Here is a 16,477-nt window from a genome sequence, read left to right as displayed (position 1 = left end):
GAATGACCTGCCAAGCCTGACTAGGAGGGAACTAGTCACCAACTCACCCCCCCAAGGAACAGAACTTTTAAGGGCGCCAGAACCAACTGCGCCACCAAGACTGTGAAACGTAATACTGAAGTTAATTGCTGAAACTGAACGCTGACACTCCCCAGCTGAGAACTACTGCTGGACTGCTGGGGGATCAACCAGGTACTGGTGCTGTGACCCCTGCGCTCCCCGACCTTGCCTGGGATCCCCCTAGCCAGTCCTGTACCAGGCGCTAGTCGCCGAAGTCACCTCTTAATTTCTGCCCCCTCCCGAGTGTGGGGATTCGAGGCGCACTCACTGCTGCGGCCCAGGGCCAGGAAACTGCCCCCTGTCATCACCGGGGCCCGCGGAGAAGCCCGGGGCCCCGCCGCTGCCGTCGCAGCCGAAGAGTCGCGACCCCCAGCGCCGGGAAGGCCTCGCTGGGCCCAGACGTCTTGCCGCGGCCGCGTAGGCCTGAAGCCCCGCACTAGCATCACCTGACGGGGGCGGACTGCCAAGCGCCGCCCCCGCCGTAACCCCATTGGTGGACTGGGCCGCGCCCCCGCAGACCGCACTGCCATTGGCGGCTGCGGGCGCGACCCCGGAAGCAAGGCCGGAATCCCCCGAAGTGCCCGTGACGCCAGCGGAGCTCCCCGGTCACGTCTGACCAGACCGGGAGCCCCGCGCTGTGTCCCCCGCTCCCCGCACCGCTCCACTAGGCGGGAGAAGCCCGCGAACAAGGCCCTCGGCCCGGATATCGCTGGGCGGCCTAGACGTCAGCTGGAGGTCCCTCGCCGGGGAGAGCGCTGCAGCGCGAGGCACAGAGGAGGAGGGGGTCCCCTCCCACCAGAGAACCCGTCGCCAGGGCCGAGGGAAGGCCAGAGACTAAGGTAATCGCCGGGGAGGAGGGCGGGAGGCCCCACGAGGCCCGGAGCACGCCCCTCCCCCGGGGAGATCCCCCGAGACGCCTTAACTGCCCCACTAAGCTTGCCCGAGACTGTGGGACCCCGGACTGCCCCCCTGTACAGCACCAAGGAGTACCGAGCCACCCAAACTGCCTGACTCAAAGCACCAGTCCATCGTGAGGTGCAGCGCTACGTTCTGGGAGCCTGGGTCCTGGCGCTATCCCCCTGCTAAGTGCAGTGCATGTGCAGACAGCCTGATTCCTAGCGCTATTCACGGGATCTGTGCAGGGCTGGGCCAAATGACATGCTTGAAGCACTGGTGAATTGCTAGTTGCGGCGCTTTACTCTTAGAGCCTGGTTCACCGTGCTAGTGAAGTTCCATGTGTAGCGCTATGTGCAATGTTTATGCCACCTGATTTTTAAGCGCTATTAATTGTTGTGCGCAGCCCTATATTCCCAGGACCTGACGTTTTACTGTTTTCAGGGTTGCCACTTTAAAGGGTAATGAAATGCCTTTGAATGTGTACTGGTACTGCCAGTGAGAATCTAATGAATTGCATTTGAACTAGATAAACCTGATTGATTTTTAAGTGAACATACTGTGTGGTGTCAGTTATTGCGTGCGCTTCCTGCTTCAGGGGAGGTGTGTGCTGTATGGTTGCTTCACACGTAAGCCTTCGGGTGCCCAACCGCTCGAGTCACGCTACCCCTTTAAGGCCCGGTGACCCCTGGTCCTACACTGGTGGCACAGTGCCGGATGAAGTACTGAGAAATGAAGGGAAAAGAGAGTACAGACCTCCCTGTGGCTTCCACCATTCTCCTCCTCACCAAAAAGAGTGACCACAGGGGTTCCACAGGGATCTTCGTTGAGCCCTCTTCTTTTTAATATTTACGTTACCCCTCTGGTTCAACTGGCTGAGGACTTAGACGCGAAGGTAATCGCTTACGCCGATGACACCCAGCTCTTGTTCACTTGGGGGGAAAAAAACGAGTCCTCCATCTCTGCCGCCAAACATGCAATTTTTAGATGGTTGGCGGTGGCCGAATTGAAATGTAATGAGGAAAAATCTGAAATCCTCTTATTTGGAAAGTTTCCCTCTAGCTTTAGAGAATCAATCTGGCCGTCCGGCTCTGTTCATCCTGCCTCCTCAGGGCAACCTGTCAAGAACCTGGGGGTTTGGTTCGAGGAGAACCTCCGGTTCGTGACCCAGATTAAGTAATTGGCAGGGACCTGTTTTGGACTTTTAAAAACTCTTAGGAAGTTCCTTCCTCTCCTTCCTCAGGCTGCCAAGAAGACAGTCATACGAGCCCTCATTCTTTCTCGGTTGGACTACGCCAACACCCTATATGTTGGCGTCCCGAGTGATCTACTTCACAAACTGCAAGTGGTGCAGAATGCGGCTGCCAGGCTTCTCCTGAACATCTCGGCCAGGTGTAGCGTAAGACATCTTCGCACTCTGCAATGGCTGCCTGTTACAGAGAGGGCTAGCTTCAAGGTCTTAGTCATCGCCCATCGCACTCTGTATGCTACAGGGCCAATCTATTTGCAGAAACGATTCTCCTTTAACACCCCTGCAAGATACCTGCGCTCCTCCTCCCATTTTCTGGCTCAAGTCCCACGCTTTCTCTAGCAAAGGACGGGCGGTAGCTTTCTGGCTGTCAAGGCCGCTTTAGGCTGGGATGATTTGCCCCTTGCGCTCTGTTGTACTCGGGACTTCAGTCTCTTAAAAAAAAAGCTGAAGACGCACTTATTTCCTTAATTCTGGGCCCCTCACTCTTTCAAGGCTTGTGCCGGGACACTCCTGTAGTATCTGTGCGCGTTAGACGTAAAAATAACATAACAACATAACATAGTACCGGATGAAGTGCTGAGAAATGAAGAAAAAAAAAAAAAAAGTAGTGCAGCCCTCACTGAGAAAGGATGATATGGGAGGCCTCCGGGTAGCCGTGCACTATACACGACCACAAGAATAGAATAAAATGGTGGGGCGCGTGGGGTAGAGGGTGGACGGGGAAAACAAAAATGCATGATGTCAACAATTTAAAGATACAAATCGTCTAGTAATAACAATGGTAAAGACGCGATGCCCCAGGGGCGCAACAAGAATAGAGATAAAGCAATGAGTAGCATCGAACTGAGACAGATATTAACTTTATCCAGTCATAAACCAGGGGCTGGTCAAAGCTTATTCCAGGAATTGTAAAAAATAAGTCTTCCTAAAAGCTGTCTGTAGACAAGATCTAAAGAAAGAAAAATATAAGAAGTGTCACAGAGGGGTCAATGGAAAGCTGAATTATTTCAGTAGAATACAAGATGGGGCGTGCAGCTCGGGTGTGGTTACCATTTAAAAAAAAAAATATATATATATATATATATTTTTTTTTTTTTAAATCAGACAACTGTGACACCCTTAATCTCCTCGTCATGGAGCACCCTGCCAACCTAACCAAGAAAGAGGTTCTTGGAAGTCTCCCTCTTGGAAAAAATCTTTAATTGAAAAGTGTGTCAAGTGGTGCAACTGAAGCTAGTTTGTGAATTATTTTTGTGAATGCACACTGGAAAGGATTTTAATGTGCTCACAAGGAACATTTATATGACCAAGTCAGTGAAGTTACTTTTACATTAAAAAAACTTTTGTAAAATTACATATGCGCGCACACACACACACACACACACACACATATATATATTCACTGAAAAAACCATAGGTTTCACACATGTTATAGTTAGCGGAAATTTTACTGATGAAAAACCAATGAAATTCCCCCGTTATAGTTAGTGCAGGCCACTATAACTCACGCGACCGCAATCCTCTGCTGATGCTAATACTGTATTTAGACACTTATTTGCCCATGTCTTCTTCCATAAATTTTTAGCTATACATATATTACAAATATTTTTTTTTCATAAAGACACATATGTCATCAGCAGAAGATTGCGGTCGCGTCAGTTATAGTTGCCTGCACTAACTATAACGGGGGAATTTCATTGGTTTTTTATCAGTAAAATTTCCGCTAACTATAACATGTGTGAAACCTATGGTTTTTTCAGTGAATTTGCAAGGTTTTTTAAATGCTAATTCCTAACTATAACGTGTGTGAAACCTATGGTTTTTTCAGTGAATTTGTACGGTTTTTTAAATGCTAAGTTACTTTACGCCATTCGTGGCGTGCGCGCCCACTTAACGCAGTTCGTTACGTGCGCGCACGGTGCGCTTCGCGCACCGCGCGCCCACTTTACGCAGTTAGTGCCGTGCACGCACGGTGGGCACGCGGTGCGCTACGCGAACCGCGTGCCCACGTTACGCTAGATGGGCCATGTACGCACGATGCACTTCGTGCACCGTGCGCACATGGAGGACATATGATGCACTTCGTTTTGAAAGGTAATATTTTAATTTTTCACACCTGTTATAAGGCATGCACAAATGGTGCCCTTCGGGCACCATTTGCACACGGGGTGGGGAGAGTGTGGATAATTTTTTTTTTTAAACTATTTTTTTACCGTACGCGTACGGTAAGCGTAATCGGCGAAATTAGCGAAAAAATAAAAATTCCGTTTTTGGCCTTGGGGGATCTTTGGGGACTCCCTCAACATGGCTAGGTGCTTTGGAGCTGTCCAAACAGCCCCTTTACATGTTTTTGTGCTTTGTATTTTAATCCACACTCTCAGTGCGAAAGAGAAAATGGCGGCCGCCGCTTCCTGGTTTCGGCCGATTCGAATGTTTACTAAGATCTAAGAGCCAATCAGAATCGCGCTCGCGCACGTCACCGTACGCGTACGGTAAGCGCACCGTAAGCTGGCTCAGATATATATATTGATTTAAAGGCTATTTTCTCAGAATCTACTGAACAGATTTACACCAAACCTACAAAAGGCACTTCCTTGACCTGAGGACTACCTCTCTGCCAAATTTCAAGTAATTCTGTTCAGCCGTTCGGGCTGTAGCTGTGTCTAAAGGTCCTATGGAAAAATGCATGGGAAAAACACGTTTTGGGAACCCCCTTTTATCTCAGCCCCCGCTTGACGAATCCCCCCGAGACTTTCAGGATAGGAGCGGAGCGTAGCGCCCCACCTATTTTGAAAAATTCACGAGGATTCGTCGACCGGCGCAAAAGTTATTCAAAATAGAATGTTGCGGATTTCCTATGGAAACGTGGTCCTAACTATAACTACCTACTGGCGACCGCCAGTAGGTAATATATATATATATATATATATATATATGTATATAATATATACATATACACACACACACACACACACACACACACACACACATATATACACACACACATACAAGCGCACACGTGATCACATACACACACATACTCATACGCAAAAAACAATAATAAACTGCAATAACCTACCCAAATGAGGTCACATGTCATACATAAACACAAAAAAAGATCAATTGATCAATTACAAAACTAAACTGTACTCTTAAAAAGAACACTCACTGGTAGAGACACTTCTGCTTTTGATATAATTTAGAGTGGCATGGCTGATCAAAGATAATTTTATAAATTTCTCATTTGTACACGTATACGCACACATACACATATATGCACACATACATACGCACACATATATAGATGCATATATACATATATGCAAGTCAAAACAATACCCTTTCAGGCTTAGAGTGACGCATAAACTATGCAAAAAAGAAGCAAAGAATTCTGGGTAGATCTCAAGTTTGGATGGAAAGCAGCTCCAGTATAGAGCACCCTCAACACCAGCTACACTCCAAATGTGCTCATCTCAAAGGTCTGCTTTCCTATCATAGTGATAAAAGGCTTTTGTCATTTTACCGCTTGGCATGGATAGCAGTGCTAGTCCTATGCTTAAAAACTTTGCTGTACAAGTGACAAAAGACTTTGTCCCTGCTTCACTTGAATGAATAATGGCTGCACCCCTTTCACTGTAAGAATCCCACATGGAGAGATGTGTTCATTCACATGCATGTGAGAAGAGCAGCATGCTGAGAAGAAATGCTCCAGTGGAAAAGTTGATAATGTCAAAACACATGTTTCTCTTTGAATTTTCACCAGGCCAAAGAATGCTATTTTGGGCAATTCTTTTTTAATAAGTTTTATTGGAAGCACCAAGATGTGGCACAATTGGCAGTGTGCTCTATACTATAAAAGAGCTATCGCTTGGTTAGTCAAACAGCATGCGTAAAACAAAAGAGCATGTGTAAAAAGGGACGCGGTTGGCATGGGCCATGTGACTCATGCCCCATTGCTGGTCTGGTTATAGTATCCTTTTCAGACTATATAGAGTAAACAGGCGAGCAACAAAATTGGTTGGAATTTGGAGTTTTCATATTTGTGACATTTTAACCTTGTTTTAGTATTGATACGGCAGATCGCATGCGCAAATCAACATGATTCATGTGTAAGGAAATTGTGTGCGTTTTTTCTCCTCTTGGTTGCATCAAAATAAAATGTAAGATACATTGCTATAATTAATATATAGTTTTAAATGGACCAGATTAGTTTTCTCCAGTTTGCAAACAAGTGTCGTATTTGTAATGGTCATGGGGTACTGCTGGAAAGTCATTTGCTGTGACTTTTCAATGGGAGTATTTTTCTTCAGGGTTGTAAATTGGTAGTACAGCGCAGCTCTGGCATAAGATCAAGGTAGCAACTGCCATGCTGATATTAATTTCAGCTCATATATTCTTCAGTTAAGGTCCCTCTATAGAAATGTATGAAGGTCACAGTGTGATATGAGGAATGGCGCAAAAGCATGACACGCATTTAACAATCCGCGTCAGTTTCAGGGACTCCTGGCAGTCAGTGATTGGGCACTGAGATTGGGGAGAGTCCCAGACAATTCTTTCAGAAGTGTAGCATAGGGAGAAGTGTAGTGCAGGGAGAAGTGGTGCAATCCATTGAGTTATTGCGGTAGAGGAGAGGAATGTTCCCCGGAGAACTTGGTGCATAGAGAGAAGATATGCCATGGAGACTAACAGAGCATGCCCCTCGACGGTGGCAGGACTGGATGCGCCTACCAGATCAGAGAAGCAAGTGGGGCTGTGAGTGACAAAAGCTGCATAGTATAGGAAAAGCTACTAGAGAGGAAGAGAATGAAGAAATGTATGCCTCGGAGGCAATGAGGCACACAAAAGAAGGGAGAAGATAGAGGGCAGTATGTGCCACGGAGGGGATTTGGTACAGGAATAGTTTATATATTTAAGAAAAAAGGTGTGCACCAGAGTTGGAGAAGAGATACTGCAGTGGAGAATAGATGGAACATTGGACCTCATAGGCAGTGTGGTGCAGGAGGTACTGCACGGAGAGGCTCTAAAGAGCTTCTGATAACAGTGATCATCAGAAATGGGTGACTTCATAGGACCTTGGAGCTCACTCGAAAGCCACACACAATCTAAACTGGTCAGGTCTCTCAACCGCGGTGCTCATGGGGGTGGGGGAGATTCACCCAACTCCCCCATCCAAGGATTGACAAACAAATCATATGACCTTAGGCACACGTAAAAAGTTCTCAAGATCATACAATATATAGTGGTAAACATGGATGTCTTTTTTGATGTTTTATTTTCGGCCAATTGGCCTCTTCTTTTAGCCTTCTTTTTTAGCTAACACACGTTTGTCTTCTTAGGGTATCCCTACGATTGTCGCAAATACTGAAGCACACATGCTCAGGCGAATTTTGGAATACTACCACGGGAAGGCATTCCCAATTTCGAAGAGCGCCTACTGGCGGTGTTGTAAAACAAGCATTTGCAATGCAATAGGTCTCGCATTTCGAGAATTTGAGCTATTGCCATTGTAAAGGACAAGGTCTTTAATTTATGTGTTTTGAAAACCTGCAAGCAGTGCCTAAACACGCACTTTGAGCTTATAGTCCTTGCTTATGAACAGCAAGGCTGGCAATAAAAGAGGCGCAGTTACTGCCAGCCTTGCTTCTCATTAGCAACAACTATAAGTTAGAGCACTACAAATTAATACGGACCGATTCTTGTGGGCAGACATGCTTGGTTAAATGATACCTCCACTAATTTCTGCACTTGCTGCTTTGATAACTGTGCAGCCTGCAGGTCACCGGTTTAAAGCCCAGAGGAGTGGACTCTGCCTTTCAATCTTTAAACCTCATTAAATTGAGTAAAAATGAGCTGGGCAACAGTAGCACTAGTTACCTATAGCGCTACCTAACACCAAATATTTAGTCGTGAACGCTACATAAAAACATTGCAGTGTGCACTGAACAAATGGTTCAAGAGTTAGAGAACACTTTTGGATTTTATTAAAATAATATGTATAATATAATTACTTATTATAGGGGCTTTCGGGCAGTCCTCTTCTTCCATTGGTCTCTCGGTGTTTGTCACTTTTTTCCTCCCACTACAGCATACAGCCGAGGGCAATGGGTCAGCCCACTTCCGCCACTGGCTAATTTCACTGTGAGTGACAGCAGTCTGCGCTTTCACAAGGAGCACACCCGCACACAAGGTAATTTCCTCCAGTGCTTGGAGCCATCATAGTAATGTTTATTTTTTCAGACTGCAAAAATATTTTGTCCGTAAGCTTTTTTTCTTTTGTGATTGATTGATGAGGGTATGGGAGGTTCAACAACAATAACGTTTAGCAATAATGATCACAAAGTAAGCAATGACAAAACCAAAAGGCTGGTGGCCAATACCAGACTAGTGGCTATGCCAATGCCTATTGCTAATCTAAACGAGACCAATCAATTTATCAGCAACAGTTGTTAGGTGACTGCTAGTCGGTGTATTTCTACATTGCCTATTCCGCTGAGCTTGCCTGCCATCCCTTCTAATATGAAGCAAACGATCCTGTCTGGATGGGCCGTTCGAGAAGGAGACAGGCCGGTAACCAAAAAGCCTCCTTTTCAATGGGAAGCCAGCGTTTAGCATAAAAGCTGACTCAACCCAATCAGAATGATGGGCGGTGCTTAAACTCAACTTCCCAAAAATCCCGATTACAAGAAGCCTCACAGAGCGAGCAGCGCGTGCACGCTACAACGCTAGGCGAGACCTAAAAATACGTGATATTGGTTGGAACTGTGAACAAAACAGGTTACTCCGGGTCGGATTGTCAACCGGAAGTAGAGGAAAGGCTTTAAATAACTGTTTAGCTCAACAGCCCTCATGAAGTCGTAGGGATATACCCTAAGGCGATGAGACACCTGTTGGCCAACTGGCCGAAAATAAACCATCAAAAAAGACATGAATGTTTACGACTATATATTTTATTATCTTGTGAACTTTTAGCGTGTGCCTAAGGTCATATGATAGTTTTGATAACAGGAAGATTTTAAAGTCAACTCTTCCACAGAAATCTCACTAATATACATTAGGTCTTTCAACCCAGACTAGTCCAACTAGAAACCATAAACTGTCAATGTGTAAAACTTGAACCTGAGCACAAGCGGCCAGAGCTGGGAACAGCTAACTCACCTCAGACAGAATGACCTTTGCGATCAGAAAGGCACAGGACACCAGTGTGGTGATCTGAGAAAAGAGCAAAGGGAATGGTCAGTGGTGCACAGTTCACAACACCGGGTATACTTCAGAGGTCCCCCCACCACAATACCCCCTTGGGAAAAACCAATGAAGTGACCTGCCTGCGATTCACCGGATCCCATCCGGGGACTAGCAGACTCCTGCCACAGCTCCACGCAGCATCCACCTCCCTTCAAAGCACCAGAATCCCTCTGCCATTAAGTACTGTCGGCGGTCATCCCACCACGGGCTACACAGAGTAGGTATCTAGAGCACTAGATAAACCATATGCTGTCAGCACTCATTTAGCAAAGTAGACATTTTCATCAACAACCCAAGATCAGACTGCATGAATAAGGAATTTAAATGCCAAAGTTTTGTTTATAATTTAAAAAATGCGATAAAAAAAATAAAAAAAAGAATAACACGCACTGCCAGTAGTCAAAAGTACTGATAGATAAAGGGCTGTTTTAATAACATCACAGTTTGTTGATTTTTGGAGCAAATACAACATATGTATAGTGACGAGTGCAGAAATGCTCAAAATCTGCAGCAGTTTTAAGGGAATTTGCTCACTTCCAATTATAGAGATGTGGGTATTTACCGATAGAAAAAGTGGCAAAACATTCTACGTATAAAAATGGAAAAAAGAGCCGTCTGTTTCATTTCCAACAATTCATGGAGAGCATGCATTTCTCTTTGACCTGCTAGGGGTTGCCCATCAGAAGTGGGCAAATGAGAAAATGCAGACATTATTTGCTAAATGAAGCCTAATGAAGCATTGGGTTTATGTAATGCCACACAAGAAACAAACACATGAATTGCCCGTCAGCTTTAAAGGACCGGCTGTCCATTACCTCTCCTTCCAAGCACCTGTATACCCACTTTAAGAAGCCTGCACTGGCTGTATATTGCAGTCACCTCAAAGCACTGGCTGCTGCAGTCCCCACTTCTAAGGGCCAACTTTCACCTTCCACTTCAAAATGGAAATAACCCACCTCCCCGAAGCGGCATTTGTCATACTGCCTTCCAAATACCAACAGTTCTCTCACATTCCTAGCATCGCTGTCCTTGCAGCCTTCCAAACAGCAAGCCTCACCTTCCTCCGAGTAGCATCTGCTGCTGCTCCTCTAAACATAGTCTCACGCCACACCCCCGACGCACTTCTGGACCATCACATCACTTCTGGAATTCCTAATGGCCCTCAAGATCTGGCTGGTCGAATAAGTCTCCGGGGCCTGCACGCTCCTGGATACACTATCGGGTGACTAGCCATGCTTTATAAACCCGATTTATTGAAGCTCTAATTTGTTTGGGAGTGTGGCCCTACCTCAGTCCCTGCCTCCTGCATTGGCTGCTGCTAAACCATGTAGCTACAGACAGAACCAGCGCAAACTCACTAGTCCCATGTCCTCTACTCAATCCAGGCATCACCGCTTCAACCAACGGGCATGCCTATCACAGTGTGTACCTCCATATAGGGCAAAAGTTACAGTACTACTTACCGCTATCACCCACCAGTGTTGAAGACGAAATACCGCGTACCCCAGCAGCAAGCCTGAGAATCGAAAAAAGGCAAGAACCTAGAGAAGATAAACAAGGTGTGTGGATTAGAGGTGGAGAGGAGTTGGTGCAATGGAGATTAGATGGAGCATTTTAACTCAAAGGCAGTGTGGTGCAGATTTAAAATCGTGTCCCAGAACCAATAGAGGGCCAGAATCGCACAACCGTATAGTTTTTTGCACTCTCTGGTTTGCCAAGAACAACTGATTTAATTTTGCATTATCTTTTACTTTAACAGTCTCACTACATAGCTTAGAGATCAAATTAGCCCAAACATTCCTGCACAGTCTTGGGGGCTGGGCTCCAGTTTTCTGTTTTGCCCAATTTCCTTCTTTTATTGACAGGGGTAAATGGAGAATTTCCTCCAAGAAAGAACATTCACTGGAGTCATGATGAATGTGCCTCAGCCTGTAGGCTGTGGTGGATATCCGCTAATGTGGAGTTCCATGTAATCAAAGATGACTGGATCTCACCGTGACAGCTGTGGGGTATTCAAGGCATCCCACGCTGTCAGTCGAGGTGTTCCCAGGGTAAAATAGTGCAGTCAAGGATAAAAGGTCTCATGCTACCAATGGTTGGGAGGGCGCACGAGATCTTCTTGAATGAGGACCCTCGCAGTCCAGTGCAACAGGATCTCACCCTGTGCTCAGTGGTGTCCTCACTGCTGTCAAAAATAAAGTGCCTTGGCCTATCGCCTGCAGGGTCTTTTGAGAAGGGGTAAATTCAATGTAGTAAAGGTTTCTCAAAAAAACATCATGATTGAAGCCAGACCATCTTCTCTACTGCTCTTCATAGGCCATGGACACTTCTGAACGAATGTCTAAATGGTGCATCCTCAAACTAAAACAAGCATTGAAAATGCAATAGGTCTCGCCTTTAAGTTAAAGCCATTTGCTTTGCTATACAATATTATTAGCAAAACAAATGGCTTTAACTTAATAAAAGGCAAGACCTATTGCATTTTCAATGCTTGTTTACAAATGAAGCACTGACATGTTATGTTATATGTATCTGTAAAGTGCACTATCACTCGCGTGGCATACTCACACATAAGTCCCTGTGATCTCACTGGGCTCCACTCTTTGACCTTGCGGATTTGGGACTTCAGGTGATGATGACATCTTTCCCAGAGAATGTTGGAACTCCTGCTCGGTCTCTACACTGACGGCCCCACATTGAGAGGTGGAGGCGTATGACGAGAGCAGCGCATGCGTGCTGCTTTCGCCAGCCGAGACCTAAAAAGACAGGCCAATACCAAAAATACCCACATGGATTGAGCAGTCAGTTCCTGGCTTGCTGGGTCTGCTATTTCAGATGCAATGGCCTGTCAGTGAATCTCCCAGACCTTATCAGTCAGTTCATCCAGGGTATTGACTGCTCTAATTTATACGAAGAACAAAATATTACGTGGATAAAAGAAAACGTGTTCGTCTTTTGGGAAAGTGTCATTGTGCAAATTGCATTACAGAAAACAATACGATTTCATTTGACCATTTGGTCCGGTGCGGGAGGCGGGCTTCCTGATTCCGCAAGTGACAGCTGAACAACCAAGCCACATTCCACCCCGGCCCCAAACTGTTTGTACTTTAAGAGTCAACTGACAGGACTGTTTGTCAACAGGTATTCCGAAACAGAGATTGTTCTACAGTTAAAAAAGCCTAGAGAGAGCAGGCATTGCATTACGTGACTTGTGGTATGCGGAACACATTGCTTTGCAAACCCTGTGAACATGCTTAGGAATGTGTTTTTTCTAAGTGGGCGAACCTGCTTTCTAGAACGGACAAGTATTCAGCACGTCAAGGGGAAGGGTGGTTCCACTTTCATAAGACCTGATTTCAAAGCAATCCTCCTGAAACATGATCACGCGCTTAAACGGGGCTACTGTGCGCATATTTTGTTGACGTCCCTACTGCAAGCGAGTTATTGCTTTAAATTTAAAGACACAGATAAAGCTTTATCACCAACTTGACTGATTGCCAAACACACAGTCACAACACTGCACCCTACCCTAGGAGAATTATTCCTGCACCACTAAGTATTAGCAGGTGCTATGGTTTCCATGTGAACAGGCTACGGATAATCTGGAGAGGAGCAAAAATATCCATCAAAAGCCATCATCATCTGCAAAATCAAGAACCTGCAGACACGTGTGCTTTTTTATGAAGTCTGACTACAAACAGCGTTTGCTGTCTGGACGACCTGTTCCATTCTTTAAAAACAAAACAAAAACTAACAAACTAACAACTAACAAAAATGATGCACTGAGAGAGTGGGCTATGGTATAACCCCGCTCAGCTATTGCCTTCCACACAGTTTTCATTCTTTGCAATTGGGCGGAAGGGCTGTTCATCAAGGCAATGCCATTTTGTGGATGGTGACATACATTTCCATTAGGTTTTGGTGATCGGGCATGGAGTAGTCCTGATATGTATCATGACATGGAGCGTGTGATTGAGAGGTAATAAGAGTGGTTTAACTAATTGACTTTGCTGAAACAACAACAACATTTGAATTTCTAGTTTATGGCTTTTTCGTTCAGAAAGTGTGGTCCAGGATCACGTTCAAGTAAAAAGGAGTGCAAAAGGCACACTAGAGGGCGCTCAAACACAAGTTAATGCAATAGCGAAACCATAAGAAGCGGATCCAGCCACGCCACCACTCATATGTCCCCCCGTTCCCTCGCAGCGCCGCGGAAGGCCATCAGCTACCAGACAATCACAATACATGCACCCGGCTAAACATATTGAATATGCTACTTACCAGTATGCATCTGTTCTTGGCATGTAGGGCTGCTGACATTCATATCTGTGCATAGATCGCCGCCTAGTGTTGGGTCCGGATGTTTGCACGTTGTTGTCCTGGAAGAGTCTTCGAAGTATCCTTGGATAGGTGACTCCTCCCCTGGACTACAGTGCGCATGGGCATCCTCTCCATCCTCAGATTGTTTTTCGCCATTGTGGCAGTGATGGAGTAGATACAGAAAGTGATGACCATGCTTGCAGTAATTCTGAGAGCTGCAGCTGCGACAGGCGCCGGGGAGGAGGGAGGGCGATATGAATGTCAGCAGCCCTACATGCCAAGAACAGATGCATACTGGTAAGTAGCATATTCAGTTCGAGGCATGTGGGCTGCTGAATTCATATCTGTGCATAGAATACATAGCAGTGCCCTCTATTAGCGGCGGCTACCCGTGCCAGCTGCAGCGGTCTGAAAAAGTGTTTTGAGAACAGCCTGTCCTACAGCTGCCTGCTGTTTTGACTGCACATCTACGCAATAGTGTTTTGTAAATGTGTGTGTAGTGGACCATGTGGCTGCTCTGCATATATCATGCAGGGGAATATTTCCTAGGAAGGCCATGGAAGCCCCCAACTTACGTGTTGAGTGGGCTCGTGGTGGAATAGTTAATGTGCGTTTTGCCTTTTGATAACAGATTTGAATACACTTAACTATCCATCTGGCTATCCCTGCTTTGGAGATGGCGTTACCTTTGTGGTGTGGGGCAAAGGCAACGAACAGTTGTTTTGTCTTCCTGAATGGTTTAGTCCTGTCGATGTAGTACATGAGGGCCCTCCGTACATCTAGTGTATGTAGTGCCCTTTCTGCAACAGTTTGTGGGTTTTGGAAGAAAACGGGCAGTTCAATAGTCTGGTTCATGTGGAACTGTGATATTACCTTGGGCATGAACTTGGGGTTGGTACGTAGTACGACCCTGTTAGCGTGAACCTGAATAAATGGCTCTTGAACGGTTAGTGCCTGGAGTTCACTAACTCTTCTGAGGGAAGTGATCGCTACTAGGAAGGCCACTTTCCAGGTAAGGAATTGAATCTCGCATGAGTGTAGAGGTTCAAAGGGTGGACCCATCAGGCGTGTGAGGACCAAGTTGAGGTTCCACATTGGAGCCGGTGGGTGACTAGGTGGAATGACTCGTTTGAGCCCTTCCAAGAATGCTTTGATGGCAGGCACTCTGAATAGAGAGAGGTGCTGCCTGGTTTGCAGATAGGCTGATATTGCGGTCAAATGGACACGTATAGAGGTGTACGCCAGATTGCATCGATATAGGTGTAAGAGATAACAGATGATGTTTTGGATGGATGCGTCCAGCGGGTTGATGTCATTATTTCCGCAATAAATGACGAACCTTTTCCATTTGGCTGCATAGCAAGCTCTGGTAGTGGGTCTCCTGGCCTCCTTGATGATGTCCATACAGTCAGGTGGCAGGTTGAGATAGCCAAACTCTAGGACTTCAGGAGCCAGATCGCCAGATTCAGCTGTTGCGGATCTGGGTGCTGAACCTCTCCATGGTTCTGCGTCAAATGCGCGGGTTTGATCCGCAGCCTTTGATGCGGCACCACGGAAAGTTCGAGGAAGGTGGTGTACCACGGCTGGCGTGCCCACGTGGGAGCAACTAGGACGAGTGTCAGGGAGTGTTGTCGGAGTTTGCGGGCCACTAGCGGTATCAATGGCGCTGGGGGAAAAGCGTACGCAAATCTGCCGGACCAGTTCATCCATATCGCATTGCCCTGCGACTGCGGATGTGGGAATCTGGCGGCGAAGCTTGGGCATTTTGCGTTTTCGCTTGTCGCGAATAGGTCTATCTCCGGATGACCCCACTGCTGAAAGTACGGTTGGAGTACTGATGGGTGTAACTCCCACTCGTGCATTTGGTGGCTGTGTCTGCTGAGCAGATCCGCCATCTGGTTGTCCTTGCCAGGGAGGTGTTCCGCCATGAGGAACATGTTCCTTTGAATGGCCCACTTCCACATGCCCTGAGCCAGATGAGACAACTGTGGAGAGTGTGTGCCTCCCTGTTTCTGTATGTAGTACATTGCGGTCATGTTGTCCGTCCGGATCAACACGACCTTGTTGCATAGATGTACTTTGAACGCCTTCATGGCTAGGAAGATTGCCATCAATTCCAGAAGGTTGATGTGCAACTTCTTTTGTTGTGTTGTCCATAGTCCTTGCACTGTGTAGTGGAGTACATGAGCTCCCCATCCCTGGAGAGACGCGTCCGCTGTCAGTACTATTTGTGGGACAGGCTCTTGGAACGGTCGGCCCTTGCAAAGGTTTTGTGGATTCCACCAATGCAGAGAGTTGTATGCCCGACCGCTCACCAACACTAGGTCCTTTAACTGTCCTTGAGCCTGATTCCACTGACGTGCTAGGCACTCCTGAAGTGGGCGCATATGTAATCTCGCGTGCGGGACTATGAAGATGCAGGAGGCCATCATGCCTATCAACTGCATGAACACTCGCGCTGGAAGTGAGTGATTGGGTTTGAATTTGGAGATCAGCAGTTGTATGCTGTCGATCCTCACTAAATTTGGCTGAGCTGTGGCCGCCAGAGTGTCTATAGTCGCACCTAGGTACTGTTGTACGTGTGCGGGCTGGAGATGGGACTTTGGATAATTCAGTGAGAATCCCAGACTGTGAAGAAGGTGAATGGTGCGGGACATGTGGCTTGCACATTGCTGGGCTGACTTCGCTTGAACGAGCCAGTCGTCTAGG

General features: G+C 46.5%; 1 protein-coding gene across 10 annotated transcripts in view; it reads right to left on the bottom strand.

Moving 5' to 3' along the window:
• The window catches only part of LOC146869091 (stAR-related lipid transfer protein 3-like), a 161,503-nt gene that overhangs the window by 54,285 nt on the left and 90,741 nt on the right, over positions 1–16,477 (bottom strand). For all 10 annotated transcript variants that reach the window (XM_085599931.1, XM_085600395.1, XM_085599874.1 and 7 more), the window contains 2 exons: positions 10,912–10,989; positions 9,362–9,415 (listed from right to left, as the gene is read on the bottom strand). In XM_085599931.1, the coding sequence (XP_085456057.1) occupies positions 9,362–9,415; positions 10,912–10,989 (132 nt within the window). The remainder of the gene's footprint in view (positions 1–9,361; positions 9,416–10,911; positions 10,990–16,477) is intronic.

Source organism: Triturus cristatus, chromosome 1_1 (genome assembly GCF_964204655.1).
Source record: "Triturus cristatus chromosome 1_1, aTriCri1.1, whole genome shotgun sequence".
Classification (NCBI taxonomy): domain Eukaryota; kingdom Metazoa; phylum Chordata; class Amphibia; order Caudata; family Salamandridae; genus Triturus; species Triturus cristatus.
The sequence above is the reverse complement of the archived record's forward strand: the minus strand, read 5'-3'. Positions and strand labels throughout refer to the sequence as shown.